This window comes from Protopterus annectens, chromosome 1.part0 (assembly GCF_019279795.1).
Source record: "Protopterus annectens isolate FY-2018-M chromosome 1.part0, PAN1.0, whole genome shotgun sequence".
NCBI lineage: Eukaryota > Metazoa > Chordata > Ceratodontiformes > Protopteridae > Protopterus > Protopterus annectens.
In genome coordinates, this window is record NC_056725.1 from 1687776839 (window position 1) to 1687799119 (window position 22281).

The 22281-nt window shown below is 40.0% G+C and overlaps 1 protein-coding gene across 2 annotated transcripts in view; it reads left to right on the top strand.

The window, feature by feature from the left end:
• The window catches only part of LOC122799515 (TRIO and F-actin binding protein), a 3126988-nt gene that overhangs the window by 148087 nt on the left and 2956620 nt on the right, over positions 1–22281 (top strand). For both annotated transcript variants that reach the window (XM_044068636.1, XM_044068645.1), the window contains exon 2: positions 17398–17778. In XM_044068636.1, the coding sequence (XP_043924571.1) occupies positions 17665–17778 (114 nt within the window). In that variant the 5' untranslated portion in view covers positions 17398–17664. The remainder of the gene's footprint in view (positions 1–17397; positions 17779–22281) is intronic.

Here is a 22281-nt window from a genome sequence, read left to right on the forward strand (position 1 = left end):
CCTACATGAACTCCAAGAAGAGCTAAACCCAAACATAAAACTACTGTTCAATCTCAGCCTTACCACAGGATATGTACCTAAAGAGTGGCGTACAGCAACAGTGGTCCCTCTCCACAAAGGTGGTGCCTCAACGGACCCTGGAAACTATCGCCCCATAAGCCTGACTAGCTTGGTCTGCAAAGCTATGGAAAGGATCATCATGGACCTCATAAATAAAGATATTGGGGACCTACAGACACTGGATCCTACCCAGTTTGGCTTTGTTAAGGGCAGATCCTGCCTCTTAAACCTGGTTGACTTCTTTGAAACAGTCACCAAGGCCATTGACGAAGGGAAGGTGGTCCACACAGCCTATCTGGACCTCGCAAAAGCCTTCGATACAATACCCCACTCAGGCATTATAGATAAGCTCACCAGCTTAAATATAAACCCCTATGTCACTAGATGGGTTGCAAACTGACTCAAGGACAGAACCCACATGGTTAGAATTGCTGGAGCCATGTCAGACTCCAAACCAGTTACAAGTGGCGTCCCACAAGGCTCAGTCCTGGGACCTCTCTTGTTTGGTATATATTTCTCGGAGGTACAGGCCAACACGGAAGGACTGTGACTGACCAAGTTTGCAGATGACTGCAAACTGGGCGCCATAATCGACTCTCCAGCCGACACAAGCATCCTCCAAAAGGGCCTCATAGAAACAGATAACTGGTGCCAGAGCCATGGCCTCAAGCTAAACGCCAAAAAGTGTATAGTCATCCCCTTTGGCAAAAACAAAGTGCCCACAAATTACCACATAGGTAGTAATCCATTAAGTACAGAAGAAGTCATTAGGGACCTGGGGACCCAAGTTGATAGCAATCTCTCATTTGACAACCACGTGGCCAAAGTGGTTAGAAAAACATTTTATATAGCCCACCTAATCATGAAGGGATTCACATCTAGATTAGGGAGGTCATCGTGCCTCTTTACTCATCCCTCATCAGGCCCATAATCGAGTACAATGCCCCTTTTGGGATGTACCTTACCAAACACCTGCAGCAACTGGAAAGACCCCAAAAGTACCTCACCAAGAGGATCAAAGGGCTCAAACAGATGCCATATGCTGCCCGGTTAAAGAAACTCCAGCTCTACTCAGTGGCATACCGCCTGCTCAGAGGTGACCTGTGCCTGACGTATAAGGCCATGTCCAACCCGGAATTAAGGGACATGCTGCACCTCAAAAATCCAAATCCCATCGAGCTACATGCTCGAGAGACTTGAACCTCAGCACTGAAATAAATAGGACATGCTGGAGGGACAGATTCATAACCCAGAGGCTCCCTTCACTATGGAATAAAATCCCAGTCCAGGTTAGGCAGAGTCCCTCATTGACTCTCTTCAAGAGGAATCTTGATGAGTGGATGGGAGATCATAGGTTTACCCCGGGTATCACTTCTGTGTCACTGTTAGACAGAGGCACAGTATACTAACCTCGAAAAAGGGCATAGCAAAATTAATTTAAAATGGGTGGCGAAAGCCAAACATACTTTGGCTAGGCTTATAAATGCCCTAGGGCAGATAGCCTAGTATGAACCTATGAACCTATGAACCTATGTGTACCAATAACACTTTGTTTTACAGCACAATAAACCACTCCCATGCCTGATAAAAAGTATATATATATATATATATATATATATATATATATATATATATATATACATATAGAAAGCTTGTAAGGAAATTATTACTCTATTTTTGTTTTACTTGGATTGCTTGTCTGTGTACTTAATAAAGGATTTTTGACTGGAAACAGACTGCCTGCCTTGCTTGGATTACTTTCGAATACTTAGTAATGCTGTACAATTATATATTTTCTATTATTACTTTTTGTTTTGTTTTGACTTAAGACGAGTTTACATTCGCTACTTCTACTACTATTGTCTGATCTGATTAATATACAGTGATTAACTAGAAATATATGGACTGAAAGTCTTCCACACAGAGAAGGAATGAAAAAAGAAAACAGCCTCCATTGTTTATGCTTACTAGATGTGGCAATGATGTTTATCTAACATAAAATAATAATAAGAAGAAGAAGAAAAAGAAGAAGAAAAACAAGGTGGAGGAAAAGAATACTCATTTAGCAAAAGTGTGGGCCGCGGTGGTGCAACGGTTAGCTTTGTCACCTCACAGCAAGAGGTTCTCCCATTCAATTCTCGGCTGGAGTGCCTTATGTGTGGAGTCTGCATATCCTCTCCATGGTTGAGTGACGTCAAAGACATGCAGGTAGGTGTGTGTGTGACTGGGCGTGCCTTCTTTGAAGGTTGGGTGTCAGGCTGGCTACTCGGCACCTTAAAAATCCACTGCCAATCATGAGCGGACCAGAGTTTCGCTGTGGCGAACCCTAACCGGGAAAAGCCGAAAGACATTACTAAAAGCAATAGCAATTACAATGACTTTTTTTTTCTCATCCATTTAATCATGACAGGTGAGGTATAGTCAGTCACGAAAGTTTTTATAGTTGCTGGACGTGTGTGTGTGTGTGTGTGTGTGTGTGTGTGTGTGTGTGTGTGTGTGTGTGTGTGTGTGTGTGTGTGTGTGTGTTTCTAAGTTACAACAATTTTGAAACATTGGGTGGAGGAACTACTTTAAATCAAAAATATGAAAAATGTATATACTAATAAAAAACAAATCTGAAACAGTTCAGCAGATAGCCCATTGACTAAGCACCATTCCAGGGATTTAGAGGCCCTCTGCCTGCAGATTTGGGCCTCACAATATCCCGGTGGCATTTTTTCCTCAATAATATGCACTCTGTCAGGCATTATTGCGTGCTTGTTATTGTTCATGTAACAAAAATATGCTATCCTCTTTATTACACTTTTTCCCAAATAAGTGTTATACTTAGATTCATAATACAAACATTTCAATTGCAAAGGCCTTCATATGGCAGTGCAGATATTTCACCTTCAATGTAAAATCACCAGAAAACATGTTATATTGTTACTCAGTATTGTTACTCACAGTTGTTGTAACAAATTAAGATATGTGTTAGACCTCTTACTAAACTTTTATTTTACTAAATTATTGGTGTGCTTTACAAAACTAATTGTGGAAGACTTTTGTTACGTCAGCAAAAGAAGAGCTGAAGTGTGCATGTATCATCATTTATGTAAATTGCTAATTTTCTCATAATTGCTTTACTTTAAACAATAAACCTTTTGAACAAAATAAACTTGAGTGTAAGTGCACTAGTATAAAATAAATGTACATAGCATGACTTCTAGTAAATCCCTTAAAAAATAATTAAACTAAAGTTCACATATTTTCAAAACGTGCTACATCTGAAATATGGCAAGCTGTAATCACACGTGTATGAACATTCTACATGCACACACACACACACACACACACACACACACACACACACACACACACACACACATATACAGTACATTTATGTATATATTTAGAGAGAGAGAGAGGTAGTTGTACATATGTGTGTGTGTCTATGTAAGTGTCTATGTATGTGTACATCAAACAGACATTCTTTGTATTACAGTCAATAGAGTACAACTGTACAACACTGAAGACATTCCTCAGGGCAAATCATTTTATTAGTTTTAATAGAATCCAATGAATTGTTTAATTTGGTGAAACGTTCTAACAGTATGACAGTGCTGCTCTGTCCAGACGAGTGCAAAGAAGTCTTTAAGCCTTAATTGTGTCTCAAGTAAACTAACTGCCATGCAGGAAAACACTTGGTGGGATTCATGGGATGCGTACACAGCTGTATTAATGATTAATTGTTGCTGTGGGATGGACAGAATGAGTTTGAAACCATGCTTGTCTTCACCTCATAATTTTAGCAAAAACTCAGGGGTGAAACACCAGAATGTGTTTTAGTGTATGTAATGCCATGTTCACTTTCCTAATGTTAAAGAGTAGAGGTAAGTGTGTGTGTGTGTGTGTGTGTGTGTGTGTGTGTGTGTGTGTGTGTGTGTGTGTGTGTGTGTATGCACATACATTCATTCATGCATACAGGTGCTGGTGAAAGGTTAAGAAAGCCACAGAAAAATATTTAATGAGAACAATCTCTGCTTTCCTTCAAAAGTATATGTAAATATAGTGGGATTTTATAATCCAACTCATTCTTTTCTCACACTTTGAAACTTAAAACTACATATTTTCCCAGGTACTTTCAAAAAGTAGGTATGCTATAAAGATTCCATCCATCAGTGCTGAAATTAGAGTAGCACAGTTTATAGAATGGAATTGCATTCATTTCATTTTAATGAGAACAGAGGTCGTTTAGTGTTTGCCCTTTCACACAGAGATTTCATACACATTATTTTTGTTACTAGGATGCCAGCTGTCTCACTGTACTTGCTGCAGTTTGCTCCTGAGTCATCATCTTACTTGTTTCTGGATTCTAATCTCAGGAGTAGTACATAGGACAGAAGAACAGGCTGAATGCAAACTTTTAATGCTATGTATAAATGAAGTGCAGGACTGGACTCTCACAGCTGTATGGTTAGGCAGGGGGGAGATTAGGTGATAGCCCTGTGAAGTCATTATGCAGAACTGGGACCACTGGCTTGGTATAATGGTGAAACATGCAGCTTTTGACACTTCAAAGGGACAAGGAGGAATTCTCTGTATGGCATTCTCCAACACAGCTTCCTGCTTTTTGTAGAGATATGGATTTGGCTCCCCTTTGCTTTCCTGAACAACTCCAGTTTACTAATTTACTGATGTTGGGGTGGGTTGGGGAAGTGTTTGCTTTGGCATTGGGAATTGCATACCAGGAGAATAAATCTATTAGTATATGGTGCTGTGAAGCAGAGATAGCAGTAGCACTCAACAGGAAAAAAAGGAGTACTGAAGAAATTACTCAAGGCTTAGTTAACTGCTCAGGAATCAGGAATGCTGAATCTAAAACCAGCAGATATGACTGGATTAGCAGAAGCCAGAAACTGCATAGACAGAAGTACTTAAAATCTCCCTTTATTTACTGCTATTTAAGGAAATAATTGCTATTTTCATAAACAAGACGATATTTGATTTCAGCTTCATTATTTAGTTACACGAAGGTTGCAGTTAGTTTAAGAAGGAAAAATGCTTGGACACTGATATAATTTTTAAAACTGTGCTGTTAGTACTGATTTATGCTTGACAAAAGTGATCACATTCTTCTGTATAAGTTCTTATAAGGAATTGCTTCGCTGATATGGGGATTCTGCTGCCAAAGATTACTTCAGTGACCTGGGTATGATTAGGGGGTCAGACACTAAAAGTGCCAGCTGCAGGAGATCACCTGCTGTCTCACATCTCTGGGGTGGGGCTTTTGGGGGATTTCAACATCCATGACAAAAGTCACATGGCAGCACATCTACCCCTTGTCTAAAGCATATCATTCAGAAGAACTCTAGTAAGTATCCTGACTGTTTGCATATACAGATGCCTTAATAACCAAAACCTAACATCACCGTATACCCTTTTCATTAACGAGGTGCTTTTAATAGAAGAAAAGCACCACCACTCCTAGCCCACTGCATGGGTCATTGAGGTGGCATCCATGATCTTGTCACCTCACTTATTTTAGAGTAAGTGGGATGTATCAGCAACTCTAATAGTGTGGCTGTAAATGCCAGAGATGCTAGGAAGTCATGGGCAGAACAGAGTATTGCCCACAAGAATGGGACAATGTAGTTTAAAGCCACACAATGACAGAAGAAGTAAAGCTATGGATTTAAATATTAATTCTTCAAAGCAGAGTGTGTGTGTTTGTGTGTGTGCGTGTGTGCATGTGTGTGTGTGTGTGTGTGTGTGTGTGTGTGTGTGTGTGTGTGTGTGTGTGCATTTCTGAGCGTGCATGTGACATTCGGTTAGTATCCCACTGGACTGCCAACAATAATGTGACGTCCCCCTCTTAAAACCAGGGTTAGTAATTAAGGAGCCTTAATCCTGGCTACTGACTCCAGTGTGTGAGCATCAAGGAAAACACCAGAGCACAGAGATTACAAGAGCAGAATTCCACAATTTCCCTTAAGAGCACAACAGGAACACGCTCTTTTTTTCCTGGGACTGGACCATATACCTCTATCCACCCCAAATGTAATCCCTTATGATACACTTTAGAGCAATGTGTTCAAGTTTTAAACCTCTGACTCACTGATACTCAAAATAAATTTAAATCTCACACACTCAAACAGTTATGGAAAGCCTGATACAGATTTCCAGCTGAGTCCCCTCTACAGTACAAATTGTAATGCTGCCACCAGAGTCAGCTAGGTATATACATCCTTCAAAGGGTGATCAGTTATTAAAAATTAACTACCAAAATAAAGGATAGCTATGACTAGAAGCAGCCAGGCATTTGAGGTGACCTGGGGAGAATCAAACAGGTGTAAACACTCTGTAATCTCTAAAGAACACACTGATTGCCCAGTCACGATGTAAAGTAATGAAAAACATTTAATAATAATTAAAATGATTACAAGAATGTAAGTCAGTAACTCTCAATAAATACCAGAATTCAGTCACCGGAAATATAAAATTAAATTGTAGGATAGAAGTCCATCGTCTTAGAAAAATTCTAAGTAACTAAAGTTTCCTAATCTAACTAGAGAATACTGCCCCTGATCTAATCTAAAACATAACAGCAAGGCAAAGGTAGGTTTACAGTTTTTTGTGAGTCCTTTTTCTTGGATATCTGCTGCACAGCACTGTAACTGACTGCAACTATTCACTAACTGCTGCACTTAACTAACTGTTCTTCAACTGACTTATTTTAAAAATAACAGTCAACTGTTCGAAAAAATTATTTTTCCTGTCAATCAGCTGTTCAAATAATCACCTAGAAACCCGGAACATTCTAATGACATCACCTACTGATCAGCTGATTCTCCACAGACAGTTTGTACTTTAGAATCTTCCTCACAAACATGTGCAATTAGAAATGCATCAAAACACTGACAGATTCTTTAAACATTTTCCACAAACAGGAAGACACTCAACACTTCAAAAACTCACTCATATCTTCACAACTAGACATGCTGGCATACAGTACACACCAGTCTGAGAATATACACAAATCTCCTGCAAGAAATGCTAACACAGATGACAGTGTTTTCATTTTTATCACAGTGCGTGTGTGTGTGTGTGTGTGTGTGTGTGTGTGTGTGAATGCGCACACTGTGTGTTTTGTGTGTGTTTTTGAGTGCATGCACTCTGTGTTTTTGTGTGTGCGTGTGTGTGTAACCTGAGTACATTTGCCTGTTTATGTGTTTATATCCATGGAAGGAGGGAAGGCATCATGGATCAAAGAATAAAATCAAAGAACATTGTGATTTCCCATTTTGTGTGCTTCACCTATCTAAGAATTGGTAGGCAGCTTCACCCTGAAGATGAACTTTTCATAGAAATAGGTGTCTTTTGTTGCAGATGTAGTATGTACTGATCTTTGTTTTTCTATCTTTTGAAACTTGTTTTTACTCTAGAATTTAATCAGTAAGATCTTTAAGATGATGATTCTTGAACCTGGACTTCTGTGGACTTAAGTACTTGTTAGGATATTATGATATGTTTTTCTCCACAAATGTATCTACTCGGTGTTTACTAAGAGTTGTCCTCGTAGACAACTCTAATTGTATTTGTTCCCCAGAAGGAAGTGTTGAACCTTCTCTTTCTGAGGTTTCAAAGTGTTCATCTTGGGTGGGGTGGATATTATTTGCTTGTTTTGTTCTTGATCCCTGACTTCAGATAACATGATTACCACATTTACTTCTGCCTCCCTCCAGGGCTTTTAAAGCATTTATATGGTAAATTTGTTCAATATGCATCCTCCCTGATTGCCTTACCTTGTAACTCAACTCATTTATATCTTCAGTTACCTCATATGGACCCTGCCATTTGAGTGCTATTGGTATTCAGTTGTAGGGACCAGAACAAAAATGTGGTCTCCCCCTTGAAACTCTCCATTCCAGACAATGCTGTTATAAACTCTTTGTTGACTAGCTTGTACCTATCCATGTGTTCCCACACAATAGGCATCACCACTTTTAATCTTTCCTGTAATACACTGAGATGCTGTTGAACTGTGTTTCCCCTTCCTGCCATGCATTTTTCATTATATCCAGTGGCCATAACAAAGTGGCTGAATACCACAGGGGCACACATATCCACCCAACATCAAACAATCCCAACCACAGTTAATCTTATAGACACACTCAAGTATACGCTCCAGTAGAAACACACCAACACACACCCACATCCACACACTCACACACACACACACACGCACACACACACACACACACACACACACACACACACACACACACACACACACACACACACACACACAAACATCCAGACTCTTGTTTCCCTATTTAACTGCGTAGTGCTGCCACCCAGGCAGACGCACATTATCCAGCTTCAGTCAGACCCTTATAGACATGAAGAAACTTGTCCACACCCATACAGACACTAACACCCCCTCCCAGCCCAATGTCTTCACAGAACTTTCTTGTACCCTACCCGCACCTGATTGCTTCCATGAGGAGTGAATGGGTGAGTGCTATCTTTTGATGTTATTCACTTTTTCCTCCAATAGTGGAAACATTACACCACTGAGTGATACTGCAATTTTTGTTTCCTATGTAGTTTTTCCTTCCCTTTTCTAAAGATCACAATTCCAGTTGTTTTATCTCTGTTACTATATTTACTACTTCTAATAAAGTTGGTCTGGACTTTGATTTCCATTTTCTAGTAATTGTTTTTTTGGCAGCCACCATAATTAGACTCAGTAAGGCTTTACTATGTCTAGTCAATTCCGATTATGTATTATAGCTCAGAAAAATCATCTCCCCAGTCAGTCCAATCCACTCACCCAGCATCTTTGACAGAGCAGTCTGCAGGGATTCCCTAAAGTCTGCCAGCTCATTACACTCCCAAAAATATTTTCTCAACCACCTCTTTCTTGCCCGTCACATCTCCAACATTTGCTATCCACCTGAGGAAAAATCTTTGGAGTCTACTTGGAGTATAAAAATATAAACACTTCCAGGCAAAGATCCTAAATCTTCTATACTTTATTGCATATGTGGGAGATATGCATATATCCACATTGTCTTTTTGTGAATTGCTTATTCAGTCTCTCTTCCCAATCCTTTCTAAGATCCTCTGATTGAGTCTTCTAATTATCATGCAGTATTTTATATGATTTACTAATTATTCCTTTTTTAACAGCAGTTTCTGTTCTGTATTCCATTAAAAGCTCTACCAGTGCTGTTAGGACACCCCCTATTTTTTTCTCTTTGCCTATACTCTGATATCAATCCTAGATAGGGAAAGCAATCTCTAAGCTGCAGTCCAAATAAATTATTGGCCTCTTCCCATTCTGTTACGTTTCCCTTTCTAGTTATTTGCTCCCAATACCTTGGTTCCTTTGCCAGTTTTCTCCAATAGATTCCAGCCCCCTCTTGCCTATTATCTGTATCCCTGCCCACAGTCATCCCTATTGGTAGAATCTCTTTTCTCCATTCTCATGCTGGTTTGGTTCTTAGAATACTCCCTGCTATTTTATGAATAGAATACTCTGTATGATTTTTGTTGTTCTCCTTAACAGTCTGCATCCAAAAACCCAATCTGCCCTTATGTCTTGAGATTCCTCCCATATCATTATTATTCCTTTCCACTTTGAATTATAGTTTTCTGTTTGTGCTATGTATAAGAGCCTTAACTGTGTTGGTCTAAACTACCTCCTCAAATTGGGCAATACTAGTCTGCCTTGTTCTGTTGGAATATTTAGCTTATCCCACATGATCCTTGCTGTCTTCTCCTCCCAGATAAAATCATTCAACTCTTTTTTAATTGCTATCCACAGCTTCTCCTCTGGTTGATAAAAATATGCCTGACCTATGTATAAGACTAAAGGGACTAAAAACATTTTAATGGCTTGTATCTTACTATCCATATCCATGTGACAAAGCTTCCAGATTGTCAGTTTTTGAATTATATTCTGCTTAGTCTCTTCCCACATATCCTTAGCTGCCACAATAATCCACTGAGGTGAATCAGTATGGGAATTGGGCTTTTTTCTTCACAGCCATAATGTAGTGCAGCCTAGTTAACGTAAATACATTTCTAGCATACAGGGAGGATGCAATCTAAAGTATGAGTACCGCCCTAAGAGAGCACCATTAAGGCTAACCAGCATGTAGGATGTTATGTCATCGTACTTCCATAGCAGTTATCTTCACAATAGCAGTAGCAATAGATTGTGTCTTTGTTACACCACCTGCTGTATAATAGTCCTGCAGAACCCACAGTTCAGAGGTGGTGTCTGGGACAGTAAAATTCAAATATGAGTCATTGAGCTTTGTTGGCCTAGAGGGATAAACCTCAGATTTAACTGAAGTGACCCAAGTTCAGCTAGCAACTCAGGCATGTGTTTGGAGATGGAGGCTGACGAATGATGAGACTTACACCTGCTCATTTCTCTTCATAGCCTTGCCCATGAGCACAATCTCCATGATAAAATCATAAGTGGAGATCAAGACCATACAGAGGTGCTTGTCTGCTAGGAGGCAAGGCCATCTAATCATTTCACAGGAAGATGTGGCATACATTACAGAGGGCCATTGTGCACTGACTCCGTAGATGCTTGCAAGCTGGGGAGTCAAGGCTGCAAAGAATCCCCCAGTCCTCTTCAGAATGATGATCCTGCTCATTGTATGCTTAATGCTTGCCCCCAAGGAATGGACCATAAAGCTGCTGACCAGAGGAACAAATAAGATAGCAGAGTGGCTGGGAGGGTAATCTTGATGGTCAAAGAAGGAGCAGAGCAAAAAATATAAAGGAAAGAAAAAGATTCAAGATGAATTAAGAAAATATATTTTATATGGATGGTGATAATTATACTTGAATGACCAAGGTGGGTTGACTAGAAGATTCAGCAGAGGCCAGGACAGGCTGAATACAGGGACCACATGGACAGCTGCATAGGTGCACAGCAGAACCCATAAGCCATTGATCTTCCTCATTTACTAATATAGTTGTGTGTATTAATAGCAGCCCCTTTTCCTTCTGTTCACACTCTTCATTGTTTGTGCATTGTCATTGTTTGTGCATTGTCATTGTTTGCTATTTGCTTTCCAGACATTTTGTTAGTGTCATTGCACAAAGGGAGAGGCATCCTTACACGCTTCCAGAGTGGAGAGATGAAAAAGTAATGAGAGAAAAGGACAGAATATTACCCTTTTATACAGTAGCATAGCAAATGTGGGGTGAAGGAGGGCAATTGTCCTAGGGAGAAAGTGATTGAGAGCTCTGAGTCATGCATAATTTCTCTTCTGTACTGAAATACATAAATGCAGTTGACTTTAGAGCTTTTTTTTTTTTTTGCTCTTCAGTTGAAGAATGGGGGGGGGTGCATCTGCAGGAAGACGATTGGTGCAGAAGTACCAATTGGCATTCTATAGTAAAACCGAAAATGGAAGTATCTCAGTGCAGATAGACAATCTGTCAGTGTATCCCTCCACCCAGTGTTCATTTGTGAATTCAGCCCCTGTCTCCACTGTGGCATATACAGGAAAAATATCAGAAATTTGTAAGCTCTAAAATCAATAAAATTGTTTTAAAAAAAAGAGCTTTGTAAGCCCCTTGTTCTTCATAATTCTGTCAGTGATGTAAAAATAAAATTTAGGGAGGGATGAGAAAAAGAGGTATAAACCTACAGTTCTGTAAAGAACTACAAAATACATTTCTCATGTTATAGTTAAGCAGTAACCCATGTCTGGATGTGAGTAATGCTTAGTTTATCCATGGTTGATGTGGCTTAGTCAAAAAGGCAAAGCTATGTACAGTTGCATAAGTACTGTTTAATGTTATAGATTTTTATTTGTATGTAGTTACTCGTATGGTTTTTCACTTTACTGTACACAAATATTGTTCTCCGTGGTTTTGATTTGTAGGTATACTATAGTCTTGGATCTCTGTTTAAATTTCAATATTTTTATTGGGTGTTCTATGTTTAAATGTAATTTTTCTTGCTGATTAACTTGTACTAGTTTGTTTTTGTATTTTTAAGTTGTTACTGTCAGGATTGTTAGAATCTTGCTTTGTTGCTTACATCATGTTTGTTTAAAATCTGTTTCTCTCTTTTGAATATTTGTGCGATATGGATTGTACTTTGGATTTTTTCGGTGCAGTCTATTATTTGGAAATGGTTCCTGTTTCCTTTCTACTGACTGCAGTGTAAGCAATTGATGTAATTGTCCTTTATTCAATCAGCTGTGTTTTTGCTTCTTGAAAAACATGAATTTATATATTATTGTTTTGATTTTACAAGCTAAATACATTTATTGCATATATTGTTTTTATGCAATCACATTGCTATAAAAAGTCTTATTGTTTATAAATAATGTCACTGTATAAAAGGATTTTAGTGCTCTACCTCAGCTTTGGTAGTCTGGAGCATGTAAGAAATATACTGCACATGGTCGATTTTTGCTTAGTACATTGCCATCTGTCCCATTTTTTTAATTTTAGTCCTCCATGGAGAGGTACATTGTTCATAGGTTCATAGGTGTGTACTAGGCTAATGGCCTTGGAGCCTTTACAAACCTAGCCCATAGAAGTGCCCTGGCTCTGTGCCGCCCAACGTTAGTTCCCAGTGCCTCTATCAAGTAGACCCACTGGAGTGATCCCCAGGGTGAACTTTCTATTACCCATCCACTCATCAAAATTTCTGTTGAAGAGGGACAGCAAGGTGCTCTGCTTGACATGTATGGGAAGTCTTTCCAGAGCATGGGCAGTCTGTGGGTGAGGAACCTGTCCCTCCAGCATGTTCTGTTGATTGTGGTAATGAGATTGAGGTCTCTGGAGCATGTGGTGCGGAAGGATTTGGATTTCTTTAGATGTAGCATTTCTAACAGAGCTGGGTCAGACATGGCTTTGTAAGTCAGGCAAAGATTGCCTGTAAGCAGGCGATATGAGACAGAGAATAGCTGGAGTCTTTTGAGTCCATGCAGGACATGTGTTTAATGCCTAGGATCCTCTTTGTGAGGTAATTCTGTGGCCTCTCCAGTTGTTGCAGGTGTCTCCTGAGGTACATGTCAAATGGGGCATTATACTCAATGATTGGTCTAATGAGGGAAGAGTAGAGAGAGATGATGACCTCTTTCTTCCTGGATGCAAAGCTCTTGGTAATGAGATGTGCCACATAGAAGGACTTTCTGACCATATTGGCAATGTGGTGGTTGAAGGAGAGATTGCTGTCAACCTGTGTCCCCAGATCTCTTATAACGCCTTCAGTATTCACTGGACTCCAATTGATGTGGTAATTAGTGGGAACTGAGTTTTTCCAAAGGGGATGATGACATATTTTTTGGCATTAAGCTTAAGGCCATGGTTTCGACATCAGTCACTGGTCTCAGTGAGGCCTTTCTTTAGGATGTCTGCATCACTTGGGGAGTTAATAATGGCTCCCAGCTTGCAGTCATCTGCAAACTTGGTCATCCAGAGTCCCTTTGTGTTGGCCTGGACTTCTGAGAAGTAAATGATCAACAGGAGAGGACCTAGGACCGATCCCTGTGGGACTCCACTCGTGACTTGTCGGCAGTCTGACTTGGAGTCTACTACTTTCACACTATGTGTCCTATCTGTGAGCCAGTCTGCAACCCACCTAGTGATGTAGGGGTTGATGCCTAGTTTGGTGAGTTTATCAATAATTCCCAAGTGAGGAATGGTATCAAAGGACTTGGCCAAATCAAGGTAGGCTGTATGCACTGCCTTGCCCTCATCCACAGCCCTGGTGACTGACTCAAAGAAGTCAACCAGGTTGAGCAGGCATGATCTCCCTTTCACAAAGCCAAATTGCGTGGGGTCTAGAGTTTGGAGATTGTCCATAACTTTGTTAATCAGGTCCATGGTGATGCGCTCCAAAGCTTTACATATCAGACTTGTCAGGCTAATGGGATGATAATTCCCAGGGTCTGTAGTTGCTCCTCCTTTATGGAGAGGGATGACTGTAGCAGTGCACCATTCGGTAGGGACAAAGCCTGAGGTGAGGCTGTGACTGAACAGGGAGCACAGATGTGGTACCAGGTCACTTTGTAGTTCATGTAGAACACAGCCAGGAATATTATCGGGTCCCATGGATGCTGTATTCTTGGCCTTGGACAATGCAGCTTTAACCTGTGCTGCAGTAATGTTGGGTGCCTGGCATTCATCTGGTATTGTGATTGGTCCTTTTTTTGTGGGCAGAGGTGTAAAGTTGGGAATGAATCTGTCAGCCAGTATGTTGGCAAATATCTGTTGGCTCAGTATAGGAGGTGCCATTCTGCAGTAACTCAGAGCAAATCTGGGTATTGCCATGGAGATTTGTGATATAACTATAGAAGGCTTTGTGATTATTTTTAGTGTCTGCTACAATTCTGATTTCATCGCTGGCTTTAGAGGATTTGATGAGGTATCTCACCTTTTTGTTGATGCTAATAAGGGAGTTTTTATCAGTCTTGTGACTTCACCTTTTTCTTCAATAGTTTCTTCCTTTTGTTGTAGAGTTTATTAATGGCAGGGGACCACCAGATTGGCTTCCTTTTTTGGAGGAGAGCATCTTGGTTCTGTTGGGTATGGCAGGTTCCATGCATTTATGTACATGTTCGTACAGTGCATTGGCGTATGATTTGGCAATCATGCAGCTGTTTTCCATTGGCATGGGTGCCGTAAAGTTAGCCACCTCTCTTTTTAGGAGCCCAAAGTCAGCTTTGGAGAAGTTTTTTAAGATGGTTACCTTTTGCGGGGGGTGTGGATGAGATGTGGATTTCCATGGTGATTAGTTTATGTTTGGATCTGACCAGGGAGGGATTGACTACTGGTGTAGAGCAACGGTCACCCAAGTTAGTAATAACCAGGTCAAGGATGTTGCTTCCTCTGGTGGGGATCAGAATGAGCTGGTCCAGGGCATTGGAACTGATGAATTCCAGGAAGCGTTGGGCCAGTATATTGGAGTTTGAGTAGTTTTCCCAGTTGATGAAGGGGTAGTTGAAGTCTCCTAGTATGAAAGTGTTGGGTTGGACCTTGATAGATTCCAGGGTGCTTAGGAACGTAGAGTGAGAGTCTAGTGACATGGTTTGGGACCTATAGCAGGCTATGACCTGGATCTCCATCTTATCCAGTGTTAATTGTACCTGAAGTATCTCAGATGCATTATGCTGGGCTACTAGTCTGGAGGTGTGCATATCCTTTATGAATATGGAGACATCGCCGCCTTTGGAGCTACTGTCCATATTTCGGGGCCGAAAGGTGTGGAATGAGACTGGTAGCGCAGGGGTGCTTTCTGCCGCTTTAAACCAGGTCTCTGTTACAGCACAAATGTCGATGTTCTCCATTTTGAGAAGTGCTTCGAGCGACTGCATCTTGTGTAGATTTTCACAGAACATGCAGACATTTGCCTTATATTATTAGTCTGTTCATCATAAAACTTGTTACTGTGCAACCATAGTCTGTAGGTATTGAAAAATTTGTAGATTTAGTCTATTTTAGCTTTGGTGGGCGGCCGCGGTGGTGCAGCAGTTCGCATTGTCGCCTCACAGCAAGAGGTTCTCCAGTTCTATCCTTGGCTGGGGTGCCTTCTGTGTGGAGTCTGCATGTTCTCCCTGTGGTCACGTGGGTTTCCTCCGGGTGCTCCGGTTTCCTCCCACATCCCAAAGACATGCTGTAGGTAGATTGAACACTCCAAATTGGCCCTAGGCATGAGTATGTGTGTGTGTGCGTGTGTGCCTTCTGTGGAAGGTTGGGTGCCGGGCTGGCAACTCGACACCGTAAAACTCCACTGCCAGTCATCAGCAGACAGGTGTTACACTGTGGCAACCCCAAACCAGGAAAAAACGAAAGAAGAAGTTTGTTTTAGCTTTGGCATGTTATGTAATGAATTTGGGGTTTATTGAGAACTGCTTATCAAAAAATACCTGTTTGTTTGTTTCAGTGTGTACTGCAAATGGAAGGATTGTTTTGTGGAGGGGCTTTTTTGGTGTTTAGCTGTGGATCTCTCCAAGCTCTTTGGAAATGACAGTCTGTTCCATAAAATATTTTAAGGGATTCTTCTGCAGACATTAATTATAGGGCAGGATGATTGCAGCAAAAATCAAACATAGGTGAAACAGAAATTAGTGCCGTAAGTATGTCCAGTCATTCACACTTCACATGCTTGGTTATGGTGGGATAACAAAGTAGAGCTCTCTGTGGTGTGGGTTACCTTTATTTGTTTTTTTTTTTTTTTTTAGATTTTTGTGCTTTTAAAGTTGTGTATGCATGGATATGAGATTGCAAATATATGCCAGAGGGAATTGTTTTTGAATTGTGCAACTTACCATTATATTAGCAATTTTTGTTTATGGCAATTGGGAAGACATTTTCAACTGAGGTTTTACTTTTGATTCAAGGACTATGTAAGGGGTTTTTGTAGCAATGTTTTCTAGATCCACAGGCTCTGCTTGCAGGCTTCACAAAGTAAATGTTGAAGGAAAGGTGAGAGGCTTTAAAGATGTAAAGTCTTTTTTTTTGTGGGGGGGGGGGGGTCATGAAAGAACAATGATTGCTATTTGTAATACAATGTGTAGTTTACCTTATATTTTAAATGTATTTAAGTGAGTATTTTATGAAGCTTAGGAAACCTGTCCCATATAAAATAATGTAGCTTAGATAGAAGGAAAATATTTCAACTGAAAGACGGGCTGGACTTTCTATGGAAATATGCTCATTTTTCAACAGGTACACTGACTAGGTGTTCAGTCAGCATACATATTTTTTTTAATACTAATTAGTCATTATTGTATAATTATTGTTATACAGTAGCCTGACTTTGATTTTTTTTTTTTTATGAAACTTCATAGTTTTCAAATGCCCAATGGCATGAAACCCAGATAGCTTGGATTTCAGCACTAATTGGCTTGACCTGTTTATTGTTGGTGTTACAATTCCACCCCAGTCAAGTTACCTCTTAAAGTAAGGGATTTGTGTCCTTTTCTGCTGAGCTTACTGTAATATGTGCTGCAGAAGGTGGTGATTTTCATTTTCGTGGCATGAGTTGCCATAACGTCTGTGCGCTTAGAAAAGCACAGATGAAGCTATACTTGTCTGTTTTAGTAAGTCCATAGTTCTTTTTGCATTAACATGAGTCACAAAGTGTTTAGTACATGTTTCTTGAAACTTCTGTCAGTACATGTACTTTGCATGTTTCAGCAGAAGTGAGTCATACATATTGTATAGAGCTATCTCTGAGTAGTTGTATATGTTTCTCTGAGCTTAGGCTAAGATTTCAGTGTTTTTAGAAAAGATATCCTGCAGGATAAGAGGTAATGCTTGTTTTACTTGATATGAAAATAATTTATTTATTATCTCCTACAGGCTCCAAGGAAGGAAATTCAAACTAGTGGAATGTAGCAACATAAAGACAAATAGACTTGCTTCAGTGTTTTACTGTACAAAGTGAGCATCACCATAGCAGAACACTGTGAAACTTGCAACCTCCTGTCTGAAATAGTTAATCCTCTGAAAGATCCCTGACAACATGTCTAAGAAGCCTGCTTTTCAAACATTCAGGTGATCTTCCTGGATACTGTGATGCAGTCTTCATTTCTCACATAATTCCTGACCTGGCCACTATGGTGTACCATGCTTTCAAAGGTAGAGGATTTCACATGCGAGAAATTTGAAGCCAACATTTTTAATAAGAACAGATGCCAGAACTGTTTGCGGACCCTCAGTTTTCATCAGCATGGCAACCAGGTAAAGCTATTCTTTGGCAGGTTTAAATATTTAAAGTGGCCCTTTTGTTTAGCAGTGTGTCACCTGTGAGGTAATCAGCATGTAGAACTGCTCTGTGGGGAATATAGGCTAAATGTCAGTTTTATAGGGCTGCCTTTCATGTATTGTGGAACCAAGACACTGTTATTTTTGCATTATGATTTTCTCTTATTTATTGTTATCACTAATGAATTTTCAGTTTGAAATCATTTTTCATGTATGGAAGATTAAAAAGACTCTTACTCAGATTACTCTAAATTTTGAGATTATTGGGTCAGTTGATTTACACATGGCTCTTGCAAGAAGGGGATCTAGAATGATATACAGGCAACTGAAGGGAGCATTACACCATGTAAAGGATGGCCAATGCCTACAGAGGAAATGAAAGCTGACTCCAGGTTAGGCACCAAGTAGTGATATTAATGCATTTACATATAATAACACTGAATACTGTACAACATGAGTTTTGTTACTTGAACTTGTAAGAGTAAGCAGTACATGTCCTTGTGTAATAGGAAGGAAGACTTGGGTCTCTCTCTTGTTCCATCTGTCTTACATTGCAGTTCAGCTCCAGTAAAGGATACGTTGCTATACCTAAATACAACAGAAGCTCTTTCTTGGCTCACCCAGTAGAAAAATAATATGATATTACGACTAAACACCAATGCAGGAGTTTTGTGCGCTGAGTGAAAGCCGGGCCCACGTCATATGTATGAGTAGTGAGTGAGAGTTCTGCAACTGAGTCACTAGTGTGTGTGTAACTTTTATGTAAACCATGAAAGTGCAGTCTAACATAGAGAAGATTAGAATGCTGCAGATGAGAGGGATCAGATGCAGATTAAAAATAGACTAAGGATTAATTACAAAAGGAACTATTAGAAGATAGCAGTGGGCAGAAAAACATATAGAATATATTTGATTGTGTATTAATGTACAGTGTAGTCTTACTATGCCTGTATTGCTCTGATTTCTTAGACTTAATTCTTATTTAATCTGCTACAAAATGGCATTGATAACAACAAAGCAGACTGCCTTGATTTAGTTTTGACACCAAGCTGTACCTTTCAAAGGATGTTAGATTTGTTGGATGGTTTAAACTGCATGGGAATGAATGTTTATATAAAATGTGAGTGAGTATAAGGTACTAAGTCATCATTTGTGTGGCTTTATGTGCTCTACATTGCATTGTGGAGCTTAATTTGAATGTATTTCACATTTTCCATAGTGTTCCATAGCACTTCAGATCATGATAATGTATGGCCGTTTCTGTTCTTTCTTGGCAAGCACCCGACTGCTTTGTTTATGTCATCACACCTAGTGCTATCCCATACTTGTTAAAAGATGGCTTTGGTTAATATAGTCTATGCCCCAGTAAAATAAGTAAACAAATAGATATATAAATAAATGAATTGTGTGCTTATTCAATCACAGTTCTGTGCAGCAGTTGTCAGTCAGTGGTTGCTCTATCAGCTAGACACAAATAACACAGTCTTTTTTTTCTGTTTTCCTGGAAAGGACTGTAATGTTGAAACTGTGAGTCCATGGCTTTCTCCACACCTTAGGTGTTGTTTCAGGTGACACCTTTCTTGTTTTAACTGCTGCTGGGCTCAGACTGCAGTACATACCCACACATCCCTGATCTCAGGGAACAAGAACTGTTAATGAATTACCAGTCCTTCTGCTTCCAGCTGATTCGTGAGTAGCAGGAGTTTGGCTTTTAATCCAAGTCCCTGACATTTCAAACAGATAATTTGCCAGTTAACATGCAGTACATGACTCAAGTGACCATGCAAAGTGCCAGAGGTTTCTTTTAGGAAGACGTTTTGAGTACCTAAACAGAGATACAAAACAAACTCAGTGCATTCTTTGTAGCTCACTGTTGCAGTACTGACTCTTGAGATTTTCTATCAGCAGGAGCCTGAGGCTGGCCTGAACACCAAAGAGCTGATCTTCCCCATGGCCCAACAAGACTCCCTCCCCTTCTGATATCAGGATGTCGGTGGTATGAAGGGAAGTGGTCATGCCATATCCAGGTCTGTCTTGCCCAGATTGCAAGTGTAATTTCCCAAGATTCAGAGCATGACCCATAATGATCAGTCCCACACCTTTTCTAGGGGCTAAAATAGGGCATTTGGAGAGGGCTTTAACTGGGGGTGGAAGAAGGAGAATAGGATACCCCCCAACCCTAGGCATAACTTAAGAGACATGGAGATGGTTGTACTTCACCAGTGAATCTACTCAAACCTCAACAATTATTACAATTCCTAACACAACTGCATGTTCTGCCATGTGCAGATACAGAAAATACAGCTTGCTGTTCTGTTTTATTGTCTTGCCTGTTTGCTGAATCCACTTCTACAGTCTGAATCTACTTAGTTGTTTATTCTATTTTTATTGTCATTTGCTAAATGTGCAAGAGAAATATTTTGCAAACCATTTTCAGTCATGATCCAAGTCAAATAAGTAGATACAACAATTTATAAGAAGTAAAAAGACTGCAGATACAACACTTATTGTAAAACAAATAATAATAATAATATAAGCAAGTAAGGACAAGGTGTAGTGGAAAAGGTTTTTAGTGATATGCATTATTAGCAGTATTAAATATATGACCTATATGCAGAATAACCAATGTTGTGCTTAAAGTCAACAGACATACATCTCACATGCCTGTAGCCCCATGTATGCAAAAGAAATCAAAGTTTAATTTCAAACTATAATAATGCATTTATTTTATATATGCGGTATTTACAGTCTATACAGAGATATGTCGATGGGATTTCACGGATAAAATTACTACCTAAAGAGTGTAATGTGCTAAGCTAAATAGGGTTAATTCTGGAATCAGTTTAATATAGATCAAAGTAGCTTGTATCTCTGAAGCGGTTACAGTTGTTATTTTTCACCAGTTTAGATTTCATTATTTTTCTTGAATTTTAAGATTATCAGTCTGCTGATTTGTCTGCAGTGTTGTTCCAACATCTTAGGGATAGCTTTGTAAAGGCTGTTTCTGCAGAAGTTAGCTTAAAGGAAGGCATAGACAGCAGCAAATCCTCTGCGCCTCAAAAAGACTGTGTTTCCCCTCTTTAATAAGTTTACTTCAAAGAGGGAGGCAATGCCTTTCACTTTCATTCAGTAATCTGAATGCAATGGTATTTAAAGGAATTGAATCACTTGCTGAAAGTGTCAGTCAATGGCTACTGCTTGCAGTGGTGTGGTGGTGCTACCTGCTGTTAACCAGATGAATACATTATGAGTATTTGGTTCATGGCTGTTTGAATGGGTGAAGTTTTGAGATTAGACGGTGTTGGAAGCAGTACATCGATTTCACCAGCATATCTGGCTTCCTCATTACACAGACATACTGTATATGTTTCTAATATGTTATGTGCTTCCTTGAAGAACTAAATTATTTTATTTTCTGTTATGCTTAGGAGAAACATGTTCAAGTGGCGAATAGTACTAATTAGGTGGAAAGTCTCATTTAAACCTCACTCCCTAATTTGACACTCATCAGAAGGCGAATGAAATAAAACAATTTCTTTATGATGTTCTTTGTGTTTCACTGTTGCAGTCATTACATTTCGGTAATCTGCAGGCAGGTTGCCCTCAGTCGGCCTGAATTCCAAAGTCGTGGGTCCTGCGTCGGTTGCTGTCTCCTCTTCCATGACGTCAAGTCGTCAGGGGTATAAAACAAGCAGCCGACGCCATTTTCTTTAGTCTTTCTTGCCGCGCGGTGCCCGAAGCAGAAGCAGTTCACAAGTGCCGGTCGGCCGACTCCTGAAATTTTCGAGTTTGAGTTTCAGAACTGAAGTCTTCACTAAAGCTAAGTACCCCATTGGGGAAACTTTTTTCTTGCTCCATACCGATGTCAGAAAAAGTTAATAATTGTATTACTTGTGGGAAGCAAATAACTCATAAAGATTTCCATTTATACTGTATTCCTTGCCTAGGCCCTGATCACAATGTGCCTGGCTGTCGGTTTTGTGCTAGATTTAACCAATGCACTATTAAGCATCGGTAGATTTTTGCCTCAAAATATTTTGGAAACAGATTTAACTGCCCTGAAATGTCGTCGGATAGCAATCCGACTACCGGAGTACACAAAAAACGCAAAGAAAAGGAAAGAGACAGACCGTCAAGGTCCAAAACCAATGACTAAGCTTCTCCTAAGCCAGTCGCCGGTTCGCCGGTACTCAGTGAGGTGCTTTCGCAGCCCCTGATACCCGTTACTTTCGATTTGCAGGCCCCTACCGAGACCCATGTGGAGTCTGGCACACCACGAGATACTCAAGGTATTGTACCCACGGATGTCTCTCCCTCGGATGGGTCCGGAGCTGCTGAGCAGGCACCGGCTTCTGAGGGTGTATTCAGGCCTCAGCATTTTTATATAAAACCGACGACAGCTGCAAAACCAAAGACAAAGGCAACTTCTAAAGCTAAAAAATGACACATGAGCCACATGCACAGGCCTCTATGCCTAAA